Consider the following 17,358-nt stretch of genomic DNA (forward strand, 5'->3'; position numbering starts at 1 on the left):
CTGAAAGGAGTTTAAATGACAAAACAGATGTATGACCAGGAGCCTATTTTCTCTGTATGCTCACACACGCACACATGTCTGGGAGTGATTGAGTTGCATGGAAAGCTAGAATGACTCAACAGAGGGGAAATCAGTCAATCCCTCAAACACAGTGATCAACTTGTACCAGGAAACATTGGGAATAAATTATACATATCCAAAACAGCTGTTTTGTTTTCAGTTGCTGTTGTGTGTCCATACAGGGAAGAAGAGGGGACAGTGGCTAGACTGTCATCCTAGAGAACATAGTAAGAGCTTAAACTTAAGTAAACAGACGGCCATAGCCTGGCAATGAAGATGCCTTCTGGAAATCCCCTCCGGATCCTCCATCACTGTGGTTTCTTGCACAAGAGAGGAAAGTAGCTGATGTAATCTTTGCATCACACTGTTTTGTAATTCTTTCATATTCCATCCAACAGGGAAGCTGCCCAGGAGAATGATGGGAAGGCCCAGTTGTACAACGAGATCCGGAGACGGAAGAAGGAAAGGAAAGAGAAGAAGCGACAGGGGAAGGGAGACAACTGCAGCCTGCCTGGCCTCACTTGCTTCACACATAACAACGACCACTGGCAGACTGCTCCCTTCTGGACGTGTATGTATAACACTTCAAGCTAGTCACAGAGATTTAAGTAATTTAAGAGTAAAACTAACTGTTCACTATCATCTAGTGGGAGGATTCTGTGCATGCACCAGCTCCAACAACAACACCTATTGGTGCCTGCGAACCATCAATGAAACCCACAACACACTCTTCTGCGAGTTTTTCACTGGATTTTTGGAGTACTTTGACCTCAACAATGACCCCTACCAGGTGGGTGACTCATCAGTATGCTTGTCTTGGGCGTCCTGTCTGCGTCTGTCTGCTTTCTCTCTCTCGAACTGTTTTGTTGGCTTATATAACACATCATGACATTAAACATTGTTTTGTGTGTGATTGTGCAGCTGACTAATGCAGTATATTCAGTGGATCGAGACGTGCTGAACAGTCTCCATGCCCAGCTTATGGAGATGAGGAGTTGTCAAGGCTACAAGCAGTGTAACCCTCGTCCTAAAGGCTTGGATACAGGTAAAAACACTGGCTTTCACTTTGTTTATTGTTGCTGCCTGATTGCTCAAAAATGAAATGAGATGGTTGTACTTATGAACGGATATAGCAGAATAGTGTAGAATGTCTAGAATACCAAATGTAAATCTGTTTATGTGTTTTAAAAAAAAAAAAAATGATGATGCTGCAATAGTGATTGATTGTGATTAGGTGGTTAAGAGTGATACTGGTTTGTAAAATTTCAGTCTGGTTCCTGCTGTATTTGAAATTTGTATCAGTCTCAGTTTTGTGTTTGTGTCTGTGCATGTCTTTGTTTCCTTGTGTGGACAAATTTTGTTCAGGTTAACATTTGGTTGCGGTTAGGGACAGGATAATGTTTAAGGTTACACAATTACTTGTGAGGGTTTGGATTTGTGTTAGGGCAACGAGCTAACAAATCCATCATCACAAGAATACATGACTGTGTGTCCGTCCGTCCAAATATCTGCATGCTGCATGCTTCTGGAAACTCGGTGATTCAGGTGAAGGTTAAGGACTCATCTTGTGTTTCACTTGTTAATGTGAATTTTATGTTTTCTTCACAATGACACACACACACTCGCACACACTGACCTTACTTTCTCAGCCCAGGACCTTCAACTCTACTGGAATATTTTCCTATATTTTACACTTTGTGTATACATAGTGCACTCACTATGGTCAAAATAAGGCCAAGTTACCGTTGAGCATCATGGCCATCTTTCCTCCTTGTGACTCATTGAGTGTTAGAGATATTATTTGGACAATGCTGTCGTCACTTTATTCAAGCTTGTCATGAATCATTACCCTAATCAGCCACAATATTTTTTTACTGCCACCACATGGGCCAAGCATCCTTAAAGAGCAGAAAGCCCAGCAATGGAGGTGGTTAATAAGTAGTGTCATAATGACCTAAGCCCGGGCGGCCAAGCTGTAGTGTTCGTGTGTGGCATGAACAGGCCGTGTTGTTTATGTACTGAGGATAAAAACTTCATGGCTGTAATTACCAGCTGGAGAGTGGAGCACTGGAGCAGCTAAGCAGCTCTGAGAAAACTGATTGTGTTTCAGTGCTGGCATGCTAGACCTGTCAAAACCATGCCAACACATGTCACATAGCAGCCTAAAATCTCTAACTTGCACTGGCTGCCCTTGCTGGGTTATGATGCCAGCTTGGTGAACCAGTGAAATTGCTGTTGTGGTTACACCGAGTAATATTTTTTGTTGGAAAAGATTGATTATTAAAATTTGGGTGAAATGGATCTAGCAGTTGCTTGCATCTATTTTTGGGGTGTGACTTAACCACCATTATCATCTTCTGGATAACCTATTGTGTTTTGCTCTGAAGGGGAAACCCTGTAAAACTCACATTTGCTCTGATAAATCCTCATCTCTCCATCCAGCCCAATCGTATGATCTTTCAAATGTTTCCTCCAGTCGAATCAAAATCTCTTTTGTCCTCATTCCTCCTTCTGACAATTCAATAATTGCATTTCTCTATAGGGAGTATCCGCTGTGCATGAAGGAACCTTCAGTGTGAATGACCTATTTATTTCCCTCCCACATCCCCTTGAATCAAAGCATTAACAATCGATTGCTTTTATTTTTCCGATCAGGAGGTAAAGATGGAGCAAGCTATGAGCCACACAGGTATCCACCAATTTTTGTTTCTCTTCAGTGGCTTTTTCTTTAACACCTGCATGGGCCGAATTGCCTCATTCCTACTAATACATCCATGGAGTGCTGGCGCTTGATCTCAACTGTTTCTGCATGCTGGGGAGATGCTAACAAATGATAACGGATGTGTTTTTTTGTTTGTTTATTTTTTATTTGTCATTGAATCAGCTTCATTTGTTGTCACCTCTGTGCACAATCACACAATCTTTCTTCACATTTACCTGCTGTTTAATGTCAGCCTGCAGCAATTTGAACTTACTTACAACAGTTTCCCATCTTACACGAGACTCAGTCCTTTTTAGCTGCCCTCAGCATAGCATGGCTAAAAAGCAAATTAAGAAGTTTTATATAGAGGTGCGTAATAACTGCTTTTACTCAGGACGAAACCAGCATCAAGTGCACGTGAATGACAATGCATGATACTGTATCATCCCCACACAAGCATTATAGTCTACATGAAAGCTTAAGGGAGTTGTTTGACAGTTTTGGAAATGGGCTTATTCAGTTTTCTTGTTGAGAACAGATGAGAAGATCAATACCTATGAAAAAAATAACTATCATAGTGTAATGAACACATTTCAAAAGATACTTGATTAATATATTATATTTTGCTTTGTTTTTGAAGTGACAGTTTGCCGTTTTAAATAGGATTCACATATTCACATTATCCTCCTGACTGTAGTTTCACACTACAATTAAAACAGTCGTATCAATCTTCTCATCTCACTCTCAGAAAAGAAGCTAATTCCCTAAGATGTCAAAGTATTCCTTTAATATCACCCTCCATGCCATGACAGCCATACCCACAAATAACCAGCCATCATCACATTAGCTTATCTTTGTAACATCACATTCAGAAAAGCCCTCATTTTGCTCATGGCCATCAGCTAGTGGTAGTATGGACACTTGAGTTGCGGTGCCCTCTCTGTCCGCCCACTGACCTCTGCCCTTTTGACCTCTGTTTCTGGCACCTGCTTACCAGGCAACAACAGCATCGAAAGTGGTCAAAGAGGAGACCAAGCCTCTCCTTCCTGTGAGTCCCAAAAGCCAACATCAAACCAGCTCCATTCTCTAGCTGCTGTAGTAACAAAAAAAGCTGATCAAGGAAAGCCAACCAAAACTGGTGCTGCTGCTTCTTTTTTCTTAGGTTTTAACTTGCAGGCGTCAAACTGAGCCCGACTCTGATCTCGGCTTTTTCTGCGATTTTCTTTTATTTGCTTCTCTCTGTCATAGCGTTTTGAATGCCTGTATCTTGTTTTCTGGGGATACACCGTTCAGGAGCAAACTCATTTTCTTTTTTTTCTCCTCACCTTCTGCTGTTAAGTTATTTTATTCCAGGTTGCCTGACCTTGCATTTCAATCCAGTGCAGGCCTATCATTAACTGTATTTACATTTTTCTTGCACAGCTTTATGTGTAGTTTATTATGATGGTTCCATATTGTTGCATATTTTTCTTTTCAGTCTTTCTAGTGTGTTTGCACTACTCTTGGCTTGAGTTGAGTGTGGGTGTTGTGTTTATCTAGGTTATCTAGCTTTGAAGTGTGTGTGTGTGTGTGTGTGTGTGTGTGTGTGTGTGTGTGTGTGTGTGTGTGTGTGTGTGTGTGTGTGTGTGTGTGTGTGTGTGTGTGTGTGTGTGTTGCTTTGGGTTTCATTCCCCATAGAGCTGGCTGCTTTAGTGAGAGGTGGAAGCTGGGCATGACTGCATGCTGTCTGAGTAAACCTGAAAAGAGCTCCCTGTGCTTTCTACTTCAGATCCTCACAGTCTTCTCTTTCTTTCTCTTTGGCAGCACACAGCCAATATGGGACGGACGACAGGGTTAAACTGCCCAACTTGACAGATGAGGAGGTGAACTGGCAGGGACTGGAGGATCTGTATAGCATAAACGAAAGCCTTTATGAATGTAGGCCCGACTACAGTCCCAGCCCAGATAACTGGGCCAACTTCCAGAAGGATGCAGATAATATGTTTGCACTGCGACACGTTTCCAACAAATTGAACCGAACCAATAAGCTTGACGACTCCACCCTGCCAGAGCTGGGCTCCGGGGCCGGGGGTGGAGTCCTTGAAGAGGGCAGTGGGGAAGAGCTGGCCTCAGCCAGTGACATCTGGCCAGGCCCAGCCACAGAGGCTCGCCTCACCACCCCCGCCCCCGGCAATACACCATCATCACAACCTACACCCATGCCCACACTGGAAAGGAAACTGGAATCTGCTGTCAACAGTCTTCCTGAGAAGCTTGTAGAAGGAACTAGGGTGTCCGTTATGTCAGAATCACCAATACCATTGGGTCCAAGGAGGGACAGGGTCTTCCAGAGTGATATGTGGGCACAGCAGCTGGAGGAGATGGAAGGAGACATGTTTAGCGGGAACGGACTAACGGAGCTGGAGACGGGACACAACAACCTGCTTTTTACTCTCAACAGCCTGCAGGTCCAGTTGGAGCCTGGCACAGACCAGAGAGAGGTAACAGGTTCACAGGGTCTTGGCTTGGGCCTGGACCTTGAAGAGGAAGACCTTTTTCAGGCCCAGGGCTACCTTCCATTCGCCCCACAGACAATGAGGTCAACGGTGCAGGCCAGCACCACTGGAAGCCCCCCCACCACACAGAGTAGTACCCCACAGAATGCTGGGGTGCCTCAGTCAGCACTGCCCGTCACCTTGGACTATGAAGGCAGCGGCTCTCTGCCTCAACCCTCCAATCAGACCCTCTGAGGAAGACGCATGTGCTGAGCAGCCAATGAGCTGCTCGTCACCATAGAGACACACAGACACAGTGATTGGGAGATGAGCTTGCCAAGAGATGCGGCGAGTGATGCCACCTCAGTCAGTCAGAGTTGTATGAGTATTAAAATTATTGTTTATTTTTTTACAAGTGCCTACATTTATTAGTAAACAGTGTTATGTTTTCTTTCTTCTCAGATATATATTTAGAAAAGAAAAAGCCTTAATGCAGCTAAACTTATGCATTGGGATTAAAAGTGATTAATTCCACATGGATAACACCATTGACAATTTAGATGTTTTTATGAAAAACATGTGTCAGTGGTGAAACCATTTCAGCATCTGGATGGATGTGTTAGCATTAGTCAGCTTTAGGTCACGTTAAAGAATTTATTATTCATAAAGCAACACTGTCACTCACCAGTAAGACTGATCCCAAATGCACTTTTCACCATTATGATCCTCACCTGTCACTGTTTGAGGTGTTGGCATTTGTGTCCATTGTAAAATCAGATGATTATGAAAGACAACAACTGGATTGCCACTTCTGAAAAGGTCTCACTCAAATAGCTTTTTTAACCATCGCTTTTACTGTTTTAGCATTTGTTTTTAACGTCCTTGTTATGCGGTAATAATTGTACCAGAAAGTGTAGAGAATCATGGGACAGTACTAGTTAGTCGACATTTATAACCGACAGCTTGACATCATTAGAATTATGCAACATCTAAAAAAACAGATTGGTTTATTGTTCTTGCCAGGACGCTATTTGCTGATTAACTGCACCAGTGCATGTAGCAGAGCTGCACGTTAGTCACCATTCACTGCATTTTATTCTTACTTTACTATTATCCTCACTAATCACTAGCAGGTGCTTACACGATCACCAGGGGTTAGAAAATGTTCCTTAACTAGTAACTTTTTGTTTTTTTGAGATGTCACCAGTTAATTTTATGCTGCATGATGTAGTGCTGTGATAATCACCAGTTGTTTGCACATGGCCAATCCATTTCAAATGTAGCTGTAAAGTCCCTTAAAGCTGATCATGTCAACACACTGTTCTACAGCTTTGTCTGTAGACAAAATAACATTTCAAGTACTGAAAGACCAGTGAGGGTGAAATATTTGAACCTCTCTGCTAATAGTTGCTGGTTATCACCTGATGATGCCCTTTTGTTTCTTGCCTGTGTGTGAGTGAGTGTGTGTGTGTGAGTGAGTGAGTGAGTGTGAGAGTGTGTGTGAGTGAGTGTGTGTGTGTGTGTAGAGAAGTGTTACAACTCTGGCTTTGGGAGAACCACAAAGCTGTTGGGAAATAAACCCGTTCAACCTCCCTACTGATCTTGTGGCCTCAAGTGTTGTCACACCACATGTCTACAAACATATATTTATATAGTAATTAATAATTCAAACATATTCAGTTTTTCAGTTTTTAATGGCAAATATCAAGTATTCAAGTCATTTGTAAACCAAATGTTCACAAACAGCAGTGTCACTTCTGCTCCTCAGGAGCACAAAGCAGTAAGAGCTCAACTTTCAGAACAGTAAAGTCCGATGTCCTTACGTTTACTGTGTAGTGGTCTGAGTGAATCTGCTGGATGATTCTGTACCCTTCCTACAAAACGTTCACTGTTAAGTTTACATGGAGGGCACAAAAGCCCAATTCTGGACTGTAACTAAGGCCTCCAACATGAAAACTACTCCAGAAATCACTGTAACACCTTCAATTGCTTATTGGTTTAAATACATGAGACAGAAGGAAGGGCAAAGGATCACTGTAGATGTGAGAAGGGTATTCTGGGTAACATCAGCATGTCAGTCAACTCAACGGCGTAGTCCACTTGACTTAAGAAAAAATAAAAAGTTTCAGTAACCCACTTCCCTCCCCGCATGACATCATTTTACCTCAACCCCTCCAGTGTGAATAATACTGTTCAGGCACCACGACTAGTTATTTTATTTTATGTAGCTTTACTTAATATTTCTTATGGATTATAGCGTACAAAGTCATGGGTTAGCTCATAAATATAATTCTAACTATATGTGAGCTCTACCGTATAATACACCTAATTTGCTTTGTCAGTATTTACATGATGGTCACTCATGAATATGTACGTTGAGGTACTAAGTGAACATAATACAAAAATTAGTCGCTGCCATTACCATGTGATCTTTTTTTTCCTGGCAGAAAATTATGAATCTTGGCCAAAAATGTTAACTTGTGAAACTTATTCACTGCATCAGATTCTCCGTTTAGCTTTGTGAAGATAATTCATACTGATCAAGATGAACCCCACTTCACAATTGTTTTGCCACAGGTTTGACTTTTTCAATGAATACATGGCATTTGAAGCTCATGCAAGCTCTGTTGTCAGATCCATCTTTTACTCAAGTGCGGTTTTGGAGTGTTAAATTCAGTGATTAAGTTTAATCATTCAATTTTTAAACAAACAATTTGCAGGAGGTCTAAAAAACCGGAACATTCACTGGCCTTCATGTAATCATCTCACCATCCACTAGAGGGCACCACACACCCAGGAACTGAAGAATCACCATCAGACTGCTCTTGCTGGATTAAGTGGTTTTGCTGTTTTACATGCTTGCTGCCGTACTTCTTCAAAAGCCTAGACTACTAGATAACTACTATGTACATCCGATGACTGTTAGAAAGGAGAAGCCATTACAGTACAAAGGCAAAATGATGCAATCGATTAGATAAAATGATCTTGAAGCTGTTCAGGGTCAAATTTGATCAACAGCAGTTTTGATACATTAAAAAAATCTTTTTTTTAAATATATTTTTAGTTTCAGATATGATCACGTCAGTATGAAGCTTTAGCACATGGTCAGAGACGAAATACCATTTAGATTCCTTTCTTCTGTTTGTAATAATACAGTAGTGTTACGTGAAGTTTAATATTTATTGCTCACTGGAAGGACTCGTCATTAAAGTCATTAAACACTGTGCCACTGGTGCTCATGAGCTTTAAACTACAGTTACCCTGCCAAAATGGGAAACTTTGACTACTGGGCACTATGACTGAATTTCTGTTCCCAAACAGGAAAGCTGAGAGTAGACAGCAGAATGTGACTGGCTTTTCACTAGCATTTACCCTGGTAGCTAGCTTTGTATCCTGGACTGGCCAAAACAGCCTGAGAGGCACGGTTATGAGAAAAGAAGGAAAAAAAAAAAAAAGTGACGATTAAAAAATAAATAAAAACAAGAACCCACTTGTCTTTTCTACAGATGCAAATAACACGAGAACAGGTGGAATGGCTCAAATACCAGGGACAGAGGGGCTGATATGTTCGCTCTGATTCTAAGGAAAAGTAGGATCATTGTGAAAGAGCCGACAAAAATAACTGTGGTACGTGTGAGAAGAAGTAGAGGTACCAATGTAGAATACAGAGAGAGCTGTACATAGGATCTTGCATAGTACAGGTTTGTCAGTTGTGCTTTAGACACCATGTTAATCGTGCCTCATCGGTCTGTACAGAGATTCTAATGCCCTGCCTCGTAGAAGTAGCACCATGTGATGTCTTTACATCATTCGATCCTTGAAGTGGAGGTCTGACCGTCAGTGTGGATGCTGTTTGTGGCTGCTCACAGTAAAAGAGCATCCGTCTGGCTCCTGTTACCATAAACAACAATGAGCAGCCCTTTAAGTATGGTGGGCGTACTTGTGTCTCTGCCTGTCCATCCTGCCACAGCTCTGGCCCCCCCCTGGTGTCCAGTGATGTAAAGCAGACACCGTGTGGCACAAACAGAAAGGCACATGTCACACCCCATGGGTCATACCCACGATGGAGGCCCGGCGTGATCTCAGACATGGGCGGAGCCTCTGTGATGATGTGGCAGCAGGATGGGAGGGGTTATTGCTTTGAGGGCGTTGCCCGGGCAACTGAGGCTGCTGTGGCCTCGATTGAGCAGCAGGGCGGTCGGGGGGTCGGGTCGAGGCGGGATGAACACAGGGCAGGAGCGTGTGCGGGCGTGGCTTTTCTGACCCCCGGCGTGGCAGATGAGCTCACTGACTGTGCCCAGCGGAGGCAGGTGCTGCCGCCAGCGCTCAGCTCGGTTCTCCTTGTGCTTGATCGAGTACCAGGTGAGGAAAATGAAGACAAAGCCGACAAACTTGAGACTGGCGGCCAGGCCAAAGTAGACAAAGCGGAATGAAGTGACGTCGTACTCCCAGCAGGAGCCGTGCACCCCACAGTCCTGCTGCCACAGCATGCAGGTGGTGTCGATCACAGCACCAAAGTAAATGGGCGTGGGGATGTAGGCTGAAGAGGGAGACAGAAGCTGGGATTAACACACGTTCAAATCGGATTACGGTTTCTGATAACCAGCATGTTGTGTATTCAGACTGGAAAAGTGACAATCCAATGTGCTCGAATCAAACTAAACCCACTCAGTATTCATGAAGCATGTGAGCTGAGTTATTGTTTACACGCTTGTTTAGTATTAAAGTCTCTAAAGTTAATACACATATTTATTAAAATACTTGTACTGTAAACAACTGTTCTATGACATTTAGTTTCTTATTGTGTACAGCCAGTTCATGGCATGAAGTTGGGCGACAGCACTTAAATACAGATCCACTGCACTGCAGCACCAACACTTTACCACATGGTGGCACCATTCAGTTTAATAAACTCAATACTCCATCACTAACTACAGCCCCAACAATAAAAAGACTTTACTGTGGAATCAGCAGTTGTATAAATACAACATGTCTATAGTATTTGTGTACAGCAACACTCAAAATTAATCGACCTCCATGTTTTTTTAACTCTGAACCCCCTCAATGAAGGGGTTGAATAGAGTCATTAAAAGTTGTCATTTGTGTTGAATTTGAAGAAACCACTCAAAACATCAATGCAGTGTTGAGCTATTTGAATTATTTGATTTGTTCATTACCAATACACCTAATGTGCAATAGAGGTTGAATAATTTAGTGAGTGAGATTTCAGATTGCTGCTGTTAACTTAGTGTAGCACGAATGGTAAGGACCTCACCAAGAGTTCGAAGCAGGACAAACTGCATCCCAAGAGCAAAAGGTCTTTCTTGCTCATCAACAGACCTGAGAAACGAGAAAACACAACATATAATACAGAAATTCACCATAATGTTCTGTCTGATGTTGACTGGAGTAAGTGGTTCCTTACCTGAGAGTGACAATGATGGCAGAGGGCTGGGCACAGGCGGTGATGAGGGTCACAATGAAGAGGAAGATGAGGAAAGGGATGAGCGTGTTGCAGGTGCGGTCGCACTTCCCCGACACAGCGTATCCATTCTCGTTCAGGTAGGTCTTAACAATGACCAGCTGGAGCTGGTTGACCTGTCCCCCTGAAGATGGTGTGATGACCTGTCTGCTCTGGACGCAGCCGCAGTCTGTGTAGTTCCTCATCTGTGTTCAAAAACAAGACAAGGGCGTTCTCACTTTACGTGATTCCATTAAAAGACTTGTAGCTAAAGTCTAATAGAAATTCCGAAACACACACAGACAGACTGGGTGGCACCGGCGATGTGGTGCCGTCAGTGATCTGGACAAAGAATCAAGACATTTCCTTTCCTCATTTTGTCATAATTTCCTATCTGACATTGTTGTGGAAACTTGACGCTTCCTGTGCTGTGAAGGAGAGAGTAAACACAAAACGGGTCTTTGTGTGTCCTTGATGATTTATATGTTTGTTAGCAAAGTTCTCCGAAACCAATCTCATCAATCACATTTTATTGCCATTTGTGTATAAGGTACTTTATTGCAATTGTTTATTTGACAATGAAACAAAAGGTGTTATGAGCAGAGAGAGTATGTCTGTGTGTGTGTTTTTGCGCCAGAGTTTTGTTCACTCACGCCGGAGCTGTCGTTGCCCACTGTGCTGCATCCAGCCAGACAGGGGTTGAAGTAGGTAATGCCGTCAGAGCCGCAGACCGGAGCGTACTCATGGATCCTGCAGCCGCAGTTCACGTTGCAACTGCCTGTCAGATTCCTGTGGGTCATCGTCAGGGTCGGGCTGTACAGATGGAGACAGCGGAAAACATTTGTGAAGAATCAGATCCATTCACCGGCCCACGCTAAAACACAACCTTCTTCTTATTTCTGGATTCATGCCATTTGCATCTCTTGTTTATAGAATCCACTGAATAAGCCACTTTCATTAATTCATTCTTTTCATCGGGGAGGTAATGTGCTTCTTTGTAATTCTTATTTAAGCTTGGTAAAAACAAAAAAATCCTGATGCTGTGTGTCTCATAAAACCCAGTCCTTCACATACTGCATTTTCTTCCATGCATAGCATCACTCCTGCATCAGTGCAGTAATGCAAGTTACCAGTGAAACAAGGTGTTTCATATGAAGCAAAATGCATTATGGACATTATGAGAGGAGGGCTGCAGTGTTTCTCATCATTAATGGATGCCCTTTTAATTAGCTCTACTCTAGCCTCCAACCAGCTAGTGTGATGTCTGATGGTGGAAGGACAGAGATGGGGGTTGAGGAAATGACATGTTTAGTGGCTCAGGAGGCAGTGTGGGAACAGTCACTCTAAACCAAACAGAACTTTTGCTTTGTCTAAACCAGGAGCAGTGAAGCGAGTCCTGGGTTTTCTCTGGGAAGCGTTGCTCTGAGCCCGGCGGAACAGCCGGGGACAGGCCCTAAAACCACAACAGCCCGGGGTGACACTGACACACACATGAACACACTGGACACTGATTGGACCTGTCTGTCAAAGAATCTAACACTTTGCTTTCCTCAGACAGGACAAAATTAACAGACCGTTATGTTTGACAAGACAATTAAATAATACCTATCCTCATTTTTATATGAGTTGTCGGATGGGGAGCAAATTTGGGCTTGTCCTGACATAACAGTGTCAAATTCCAGATAGTTTGTGCACTAGCATGCACGTCAAAAGGCATCAGTGCTGCTGGAGTCGCAGGCTGCCTTTGCTGAACCCTTCAGATGCTGTGTCACTGTGTGCAGACAGCATAGCATAAAAACCACGCACAGAGCCAAGTTACCGGGAGGCTTAATGTGGTCAAATACTACAGAGAGTGAACAGGGCCAGTGGCATGAACAAGTTGAGAACAACAGAAGTTGAGCACGGTGAAGGTTTATCAAGGTCTGATCAATGGACAGTTCTGAAAATGTATAATAAACATGACGCCAGGATCAGCTCGCGGTAAACATTCCTCATGTGGGTGCTACCAGCAACTAGTGACCAACTTTCACATCCTTGTTGACCCCTCTATGAAACACCAGCTAAACAAAGACTACTGAAGTTGATGAGTCAGCTATGGGACTACTTACCCTTTCTTTTAAATAGTCACCTTAGTTATTTCACTTATGAGAAAAGAACATTCACAGATGTTGAGCAGCTTAGATATATTTAAGGGGATTCTACATTATGCTTAATTTATAAGTTTATTTTTTATTCTGGGGCTCTGGGGGCTGTCTGCAGAGTGTCATAAACATACATTAAAACACTGCAGATGTAAAGATGCTGGCCTCCAACTAGCCACTGTTGTGAAACTTAAACTAAATTCATTCTCTTACAGTCACTTTCTGAGAGACATATCCACCTCTGTACATATACTCAAACTGGCGCTAGCTGTGAGCGGAGCAGGGGTAGGCCGACGGACAGCCAGTTATGAACTTCCACACGGCTAGACGACAATTGACACAGCATTTCTTTAAAAAAAAAAAACAAACCCTGAGAACAAAGTTAATTAACCAAACTGAAACATGGGCGTTTCACTCTCAGTCAGCATGAAAACACATGTTCACGTCAAGCTTTGGGCCTCTGACTGTGTGTAACATGGGCACCCAGCTTCACAACATGTCATGGCAACCACCTGTATCCTTGCAGAATAACCTTTAGCAGGTTTCAGTGACATTCTGAAACATGCTGTGTATCATACTCAGTGTGATCATATTACACTACTGATGTGTGATACGTTAATCAGCTCGTAGGGTCTTTTGCATCATTTAAGGTCACTGTGTGTGTCTATCTGTAGTGTGTTCGTAACAGTGTGTGCCAGCAGACACACCCGCCCGCTCCATATTTTTTGTCCCTGGGGCTGACACATTGGATGACTGTTAACTCTGCAGCCTGGCTGCTGATATGGCGTCGAGCAGCAGAAATAGAGGTGGCAGAGTGATTCACTGGAGCCACGAGAGCAGATGCCTCTGTTGCTAATTAATCATTCGCACTCCAGCACAACACCACAACACGAGGATGATGGGAGCAGTGACAGCACCCTAAACCCACACCCTCCACCATTTTGTGTGGGTTTCATGTGCAGTGGAAGGTGATCTTTTTAAACAGGGTGTATGGTGTGCTCACAACATAAAATGTTACTACTGCACATCGTCATGGAAAAGGAGCACAGCAAGCAAAACACACATATTAAAAACTGTTTTTTCAGTAAGATCACATAAGATGTTGAGCTTCCTGTATTATTAAACTATTTGAATGTTTGTCCTTACCCAGTAGTGTAGGGTATGTTGATGCCTCCCAGGTTAATGCTCTCACAGCCCACTATGAAAAGGGTGGAAAAGCAGAGCAGAGACACCCCGCTGCAGATCATGGCCAGCTTGGCAGACTCCCTGGCACCAAGCTTCAGTTTCTTCACAATATAACCCCCCAACATGATGCCCACCCCGGCACTGGGTACAATGATCACACCTGTGAGAGAGATCACATGAAGTAAGAGTTGGTGAGATGGAGAAAGAACTTCACAAGTGTTGCAAACAGTACAGAAATAGAGCAGCTGTTAACACTGAATTTATTACTGTAAATCAGGACTGAGTGCAGTGAGCTGATCTACAGGATTTCAGTCACACACACACACACACACACACACACACACACACACACACACACACACACACACACACACCGACATGAACGTGAATGTGTTGCGCTTTTAAATAAAAGATTAGACTCTACATTCTTGTTGGTTACAGTTGCTTAAACGTTAACCAATATATTAAACCAATAATAAATAACTTTAAAGAAAAAAGGGACATGTATAGGCTTTGCTGTACCAATGTGACCAAGCTGTGGGCTAACAGTGAGTCATTTCAAGCTGTAGCAGCACAGAGCACGTGCTCTCCATCCACTAGAGCTAGTCTAATTGAAAGCATAAAAAAGGCAAAGCCGGCTGCTGGCAGACCGGACTGTGTGGTAGGTGTCATCACACAGGAGTCCATGCCTGGGAAGCTGGGTCACAAACAAGCTGGCATCAGTCAGCATGGGTGGAGGGTGGACAAAGACATAGGACGAGCAGAGAAGTGGTCCAACTGCAAAGACGTGCAACACAGCGTATTCCCCTTTGTATGTGTGGGTACTAACACACAGAACCAGAGAAAGACAGAGACAGAGAAAATGTGTCTGTGCATGCTCAGTAAGAACTAGGCATGGCACAGCTGTAGCATAATATTACCCTTCTGTGCTGAAAAATTGCACTTTGTGCACAGCCACAGCCTATAAGTGGCAGTAATGGAGCAATGTAAATTCCTAACTACTATTTAGCATTTAGCTAAAATCCTAAACTACTGTAACAGCTACTTATCATACCAGACCATGCAAGACTGGAGCAAAAGCCCCTGACAGCCCTAAACTGAACTGAGAAGAAAGTTATGTTGATTTTTTTTTCTTCAATTTGTGTGTGAATGTGTTGTGTCTTCTTCAAAGGTTAGTATGGACAAATGCGTACACAATCAACCAGCAGCTCTACTGCCATCACTAGAGGATATCAAAACACAATTTATGTGGATCATGGGCATAAAAAAACAGAGAAGAAAATGGTGGCAGTCATCAGGGAAATGTCACAGTTGGTCGGTCCATCTGCTCCCATCAACAGGAGTGGCCTCTCCTCCTCCTCTACAATCACAATCACATCCCAGCACCTTGGCATCGTTTGGGAAGCCATGACGACCACACCACCCGTTTGCCTTTACCCCTGTCTCCTGGCAACAGGCAGATGAGATGAGGCAATGGTATTGTGCATGCGGGAGCGTGTGTGTGTATTTACTTGGACATAGCCACACAAGTTCAAGATTCAAAAAACTTCATTCATCCCAGAGGGAAATTGATTTGCCTTTCAAAGCAATGACCGGTAATCAGTGACTGATTTCTGTACTAATCCTGACACCAGATTAGTTGTGATTTAGCACCACTGGCTCAACATGATCGAGGGATTAGACTGGTTCTTTGCCCCCTTACACATGTGGTAGGCTGAACATGTCTCCTGTGGTCAGCAGAGACTTACAGCAGCTCACTGAATCAAAGCACACTGTGCACTCACAGACAGGAGAGGACAGATGTGAGCTTGATCTAGTACAGAGTTGTTCTTGTCCTTTTCAGGATTAAGGCATTTTGAAAAAACTTTAAAAAGCAACAGAACAAATGTCACTATTTTATTTTAATACTAATACAACAAGAAGATTTTTCAACCGCCAATCAACCTCCACCCTCATGGGTATATGGACAACAACTAGTTTATAATTTAACATCACAGTTCACACCTGACTTCCATGAATTAAAATCTTTAGCTACAGCACCATGGTATTAAAAGAAATTAAAAAAATAAATGAACAAAAAGACACTTACCAGTGTATATGCTGGCGTTGGAGGCAGGGATCCCAAACTGGGATTCAATAAATTTGGGGATGAAGGTGATGAAGGCCGTGACGATGGCGCACTCTGCAGTGTAGGACAGGCTGACGAACAAGAAGGTCATGTTGCTGAGGATCTTCAGTGCTGCTTTGGGGAGGTCTGTGGAGGGACATGAAACAAGATGGAGCACTGTGTTACTGTGGTGCTATTAATTTAGTTCTCCCTCCCACTCCTACACAGAATGAGCTACAGTAGATCAGGAAAAAAAACAGCCCTGGCAAGCTATAATTAAGAAAAGATTTTTTTTTTTTAAAAAGGCTCGACCTGTAACCAAAATAAACCTTATGTAATAATAATTAGAGGTTATAATAGTGTAATGTCAACACACACATAAATACAGACTCACATTTTAACATGCACTCAACCACATCTCATTACATCTGGATAAGTATCCTTGTTTTATGCAAGACTGCAGAACCGAGGAACAACACGCAAACACATGATCTGTGATGTCTGTGCAGCACACTCACTAATTAATCCTCCTAAACATCAATGCTGCCTTTTAATTACCTGTCTGTGCCTCTAGGTGTGTGCCTGAAATTCTGTCAAGCTTTCAGAGAGCACTGGAAATCTAGCCTGGATACCGTCACAGTTGGTTCACCATAACAATGGCACATGAGCCCTTTCTGTCTGCTTCAGACAGTGTTCGTGCAATTTGGTCTCCGTGCAGCAGCTTACCCAGTCCACTTGTCACTCAACAGTAGCATGGTCTGTGTGTATGTACATTACTGTTGCTATGCAGAATTCAACTGCTTTAACTTTCTCTTCTGCACTGGCTGTATGACCAACATCCCCCAAGATAAATCTCAGATGTTATTTTTTCTGTCGGTAGAGGACGTGCAATCCAGAATATCCACAAAGAGGAGTTTCTTATTCACAGCAACATCAGCAGGGTGGATGCTTCTGGTCATAGCACCAGCATGAAATGTGTGACTTCCAGGTGAACGCCTGGCATGACATCATTCTGCTGTCCATAAGATATCTGCTAACAGCCCTTTATGGCTGTTTTCATGTCACAACACATTGTTAGAAAATCACAATACTTGAATGGTCTGATAAAGAAAACATGTTTTGCATTCTGACCATGAGTCCATGGGCAAATCTGAAGACATTTGTGCCATCGATGTATGCCAAATATGTCAAAAATGCATTTTGCATCAGAGAAGCATCAACATCTTATC

General features: G+C 43.0%; 2 protein-coding genes across 5 annotated transcripts in view; one reads left to right on the forward strand and one right to left on the reverse strand.

Moving 5' to 3' along the window:
• Positions 1 to 6,831, forward strand: part of sulf1 (sulfatase 1) — a 35,078-nt gene extending 28,247 nt beyond the window's left edge. For 2 of the 4 annotated variants that reach the window (XM_026361719.2, XM_026361720.2), the window contains exons 16-21: positions 459 to 631; positions 708 to 850; positions 982 to 1,105; positions 2,716 to 2,749; positions 3,759 to 3,809; positions 4,565 to 4,744. In XM_026361719.2, coding sequence (XP_026217504.1) covers positions 459 to 631; positions 708 to 850; positions 982 to 1,105; positions 2,716 to 2,749; positions 3,759 to 3,809; positions 4,565 to 4,598 — 559 coding nt within the window. In that variant the 3' untranslated portion in view covers positions 4,599 to 4,744. Of the gene's footprint in view, positions 1 to 458; positions 632 to 707; positions 851 to 981; positions 1,106 to 2,715; positions 2,750 to 3,758; positions 3,810 to 4,564 lie in introns of all 4 variants that reach the window. The other 2 variants (XM_026361721.2, XM_026361722.1) reach the window with 2 other exon arrangements.
• Positions 6,832 to 7,681: 850 nt separating this feature from the next.
• Positions 7,682 to 17,358, reverse strand: part of LOC113163263 (solute carrier organic anion transporter family member 5A1) — a 30,757-nt gene continuing 21,080 nt past the window's right edge. The window contains exons 5-10 of the mRNA XM_026361723.1: positions 16,112 to 16,276; positions 13,984 to 14,182; positions 11,350 to 11,509; positions 10,661 to 10,902; positions 10,511 to 10,575; positions 7,682 to 9,775 (exon numbers count right to left, since the gene is read on the reverse strand). Of these exons, the coding sequence (XP_026217508.1) occupies positions 9,318 to 9,775; positions 10,511 to 10,575; positions 10,661 to 10,902; positions 11,350 to 11,509; positions 13,984 to 14,182; positions 16,112 to 16,276 (1,289 nt within the window). The 3' untranslated portion in view covers positions 7,682 to 9,317. The remainder of the gene's footprint in view (positions 9,776 to 10,510; positions 10,576 to 10,660; positions 10,903 to 11,349; positions 11,510 to 13,983; positions 14,183 to 16,111; positions 16,277 to 17,358) is intronic.

Source organism: Anabas testudineus, chromosome 2, assembly GCF_900324465.2.
Source record: "Anabas testudineus chromosome 2, fAnaTes1.2, whole genome shotgun sequence".
NCBI lineage: Eukaryota > Metazoa > Chordata > Actinopteri > Anabantiformes > Anabantidae > Anabas > Anabas testudineus.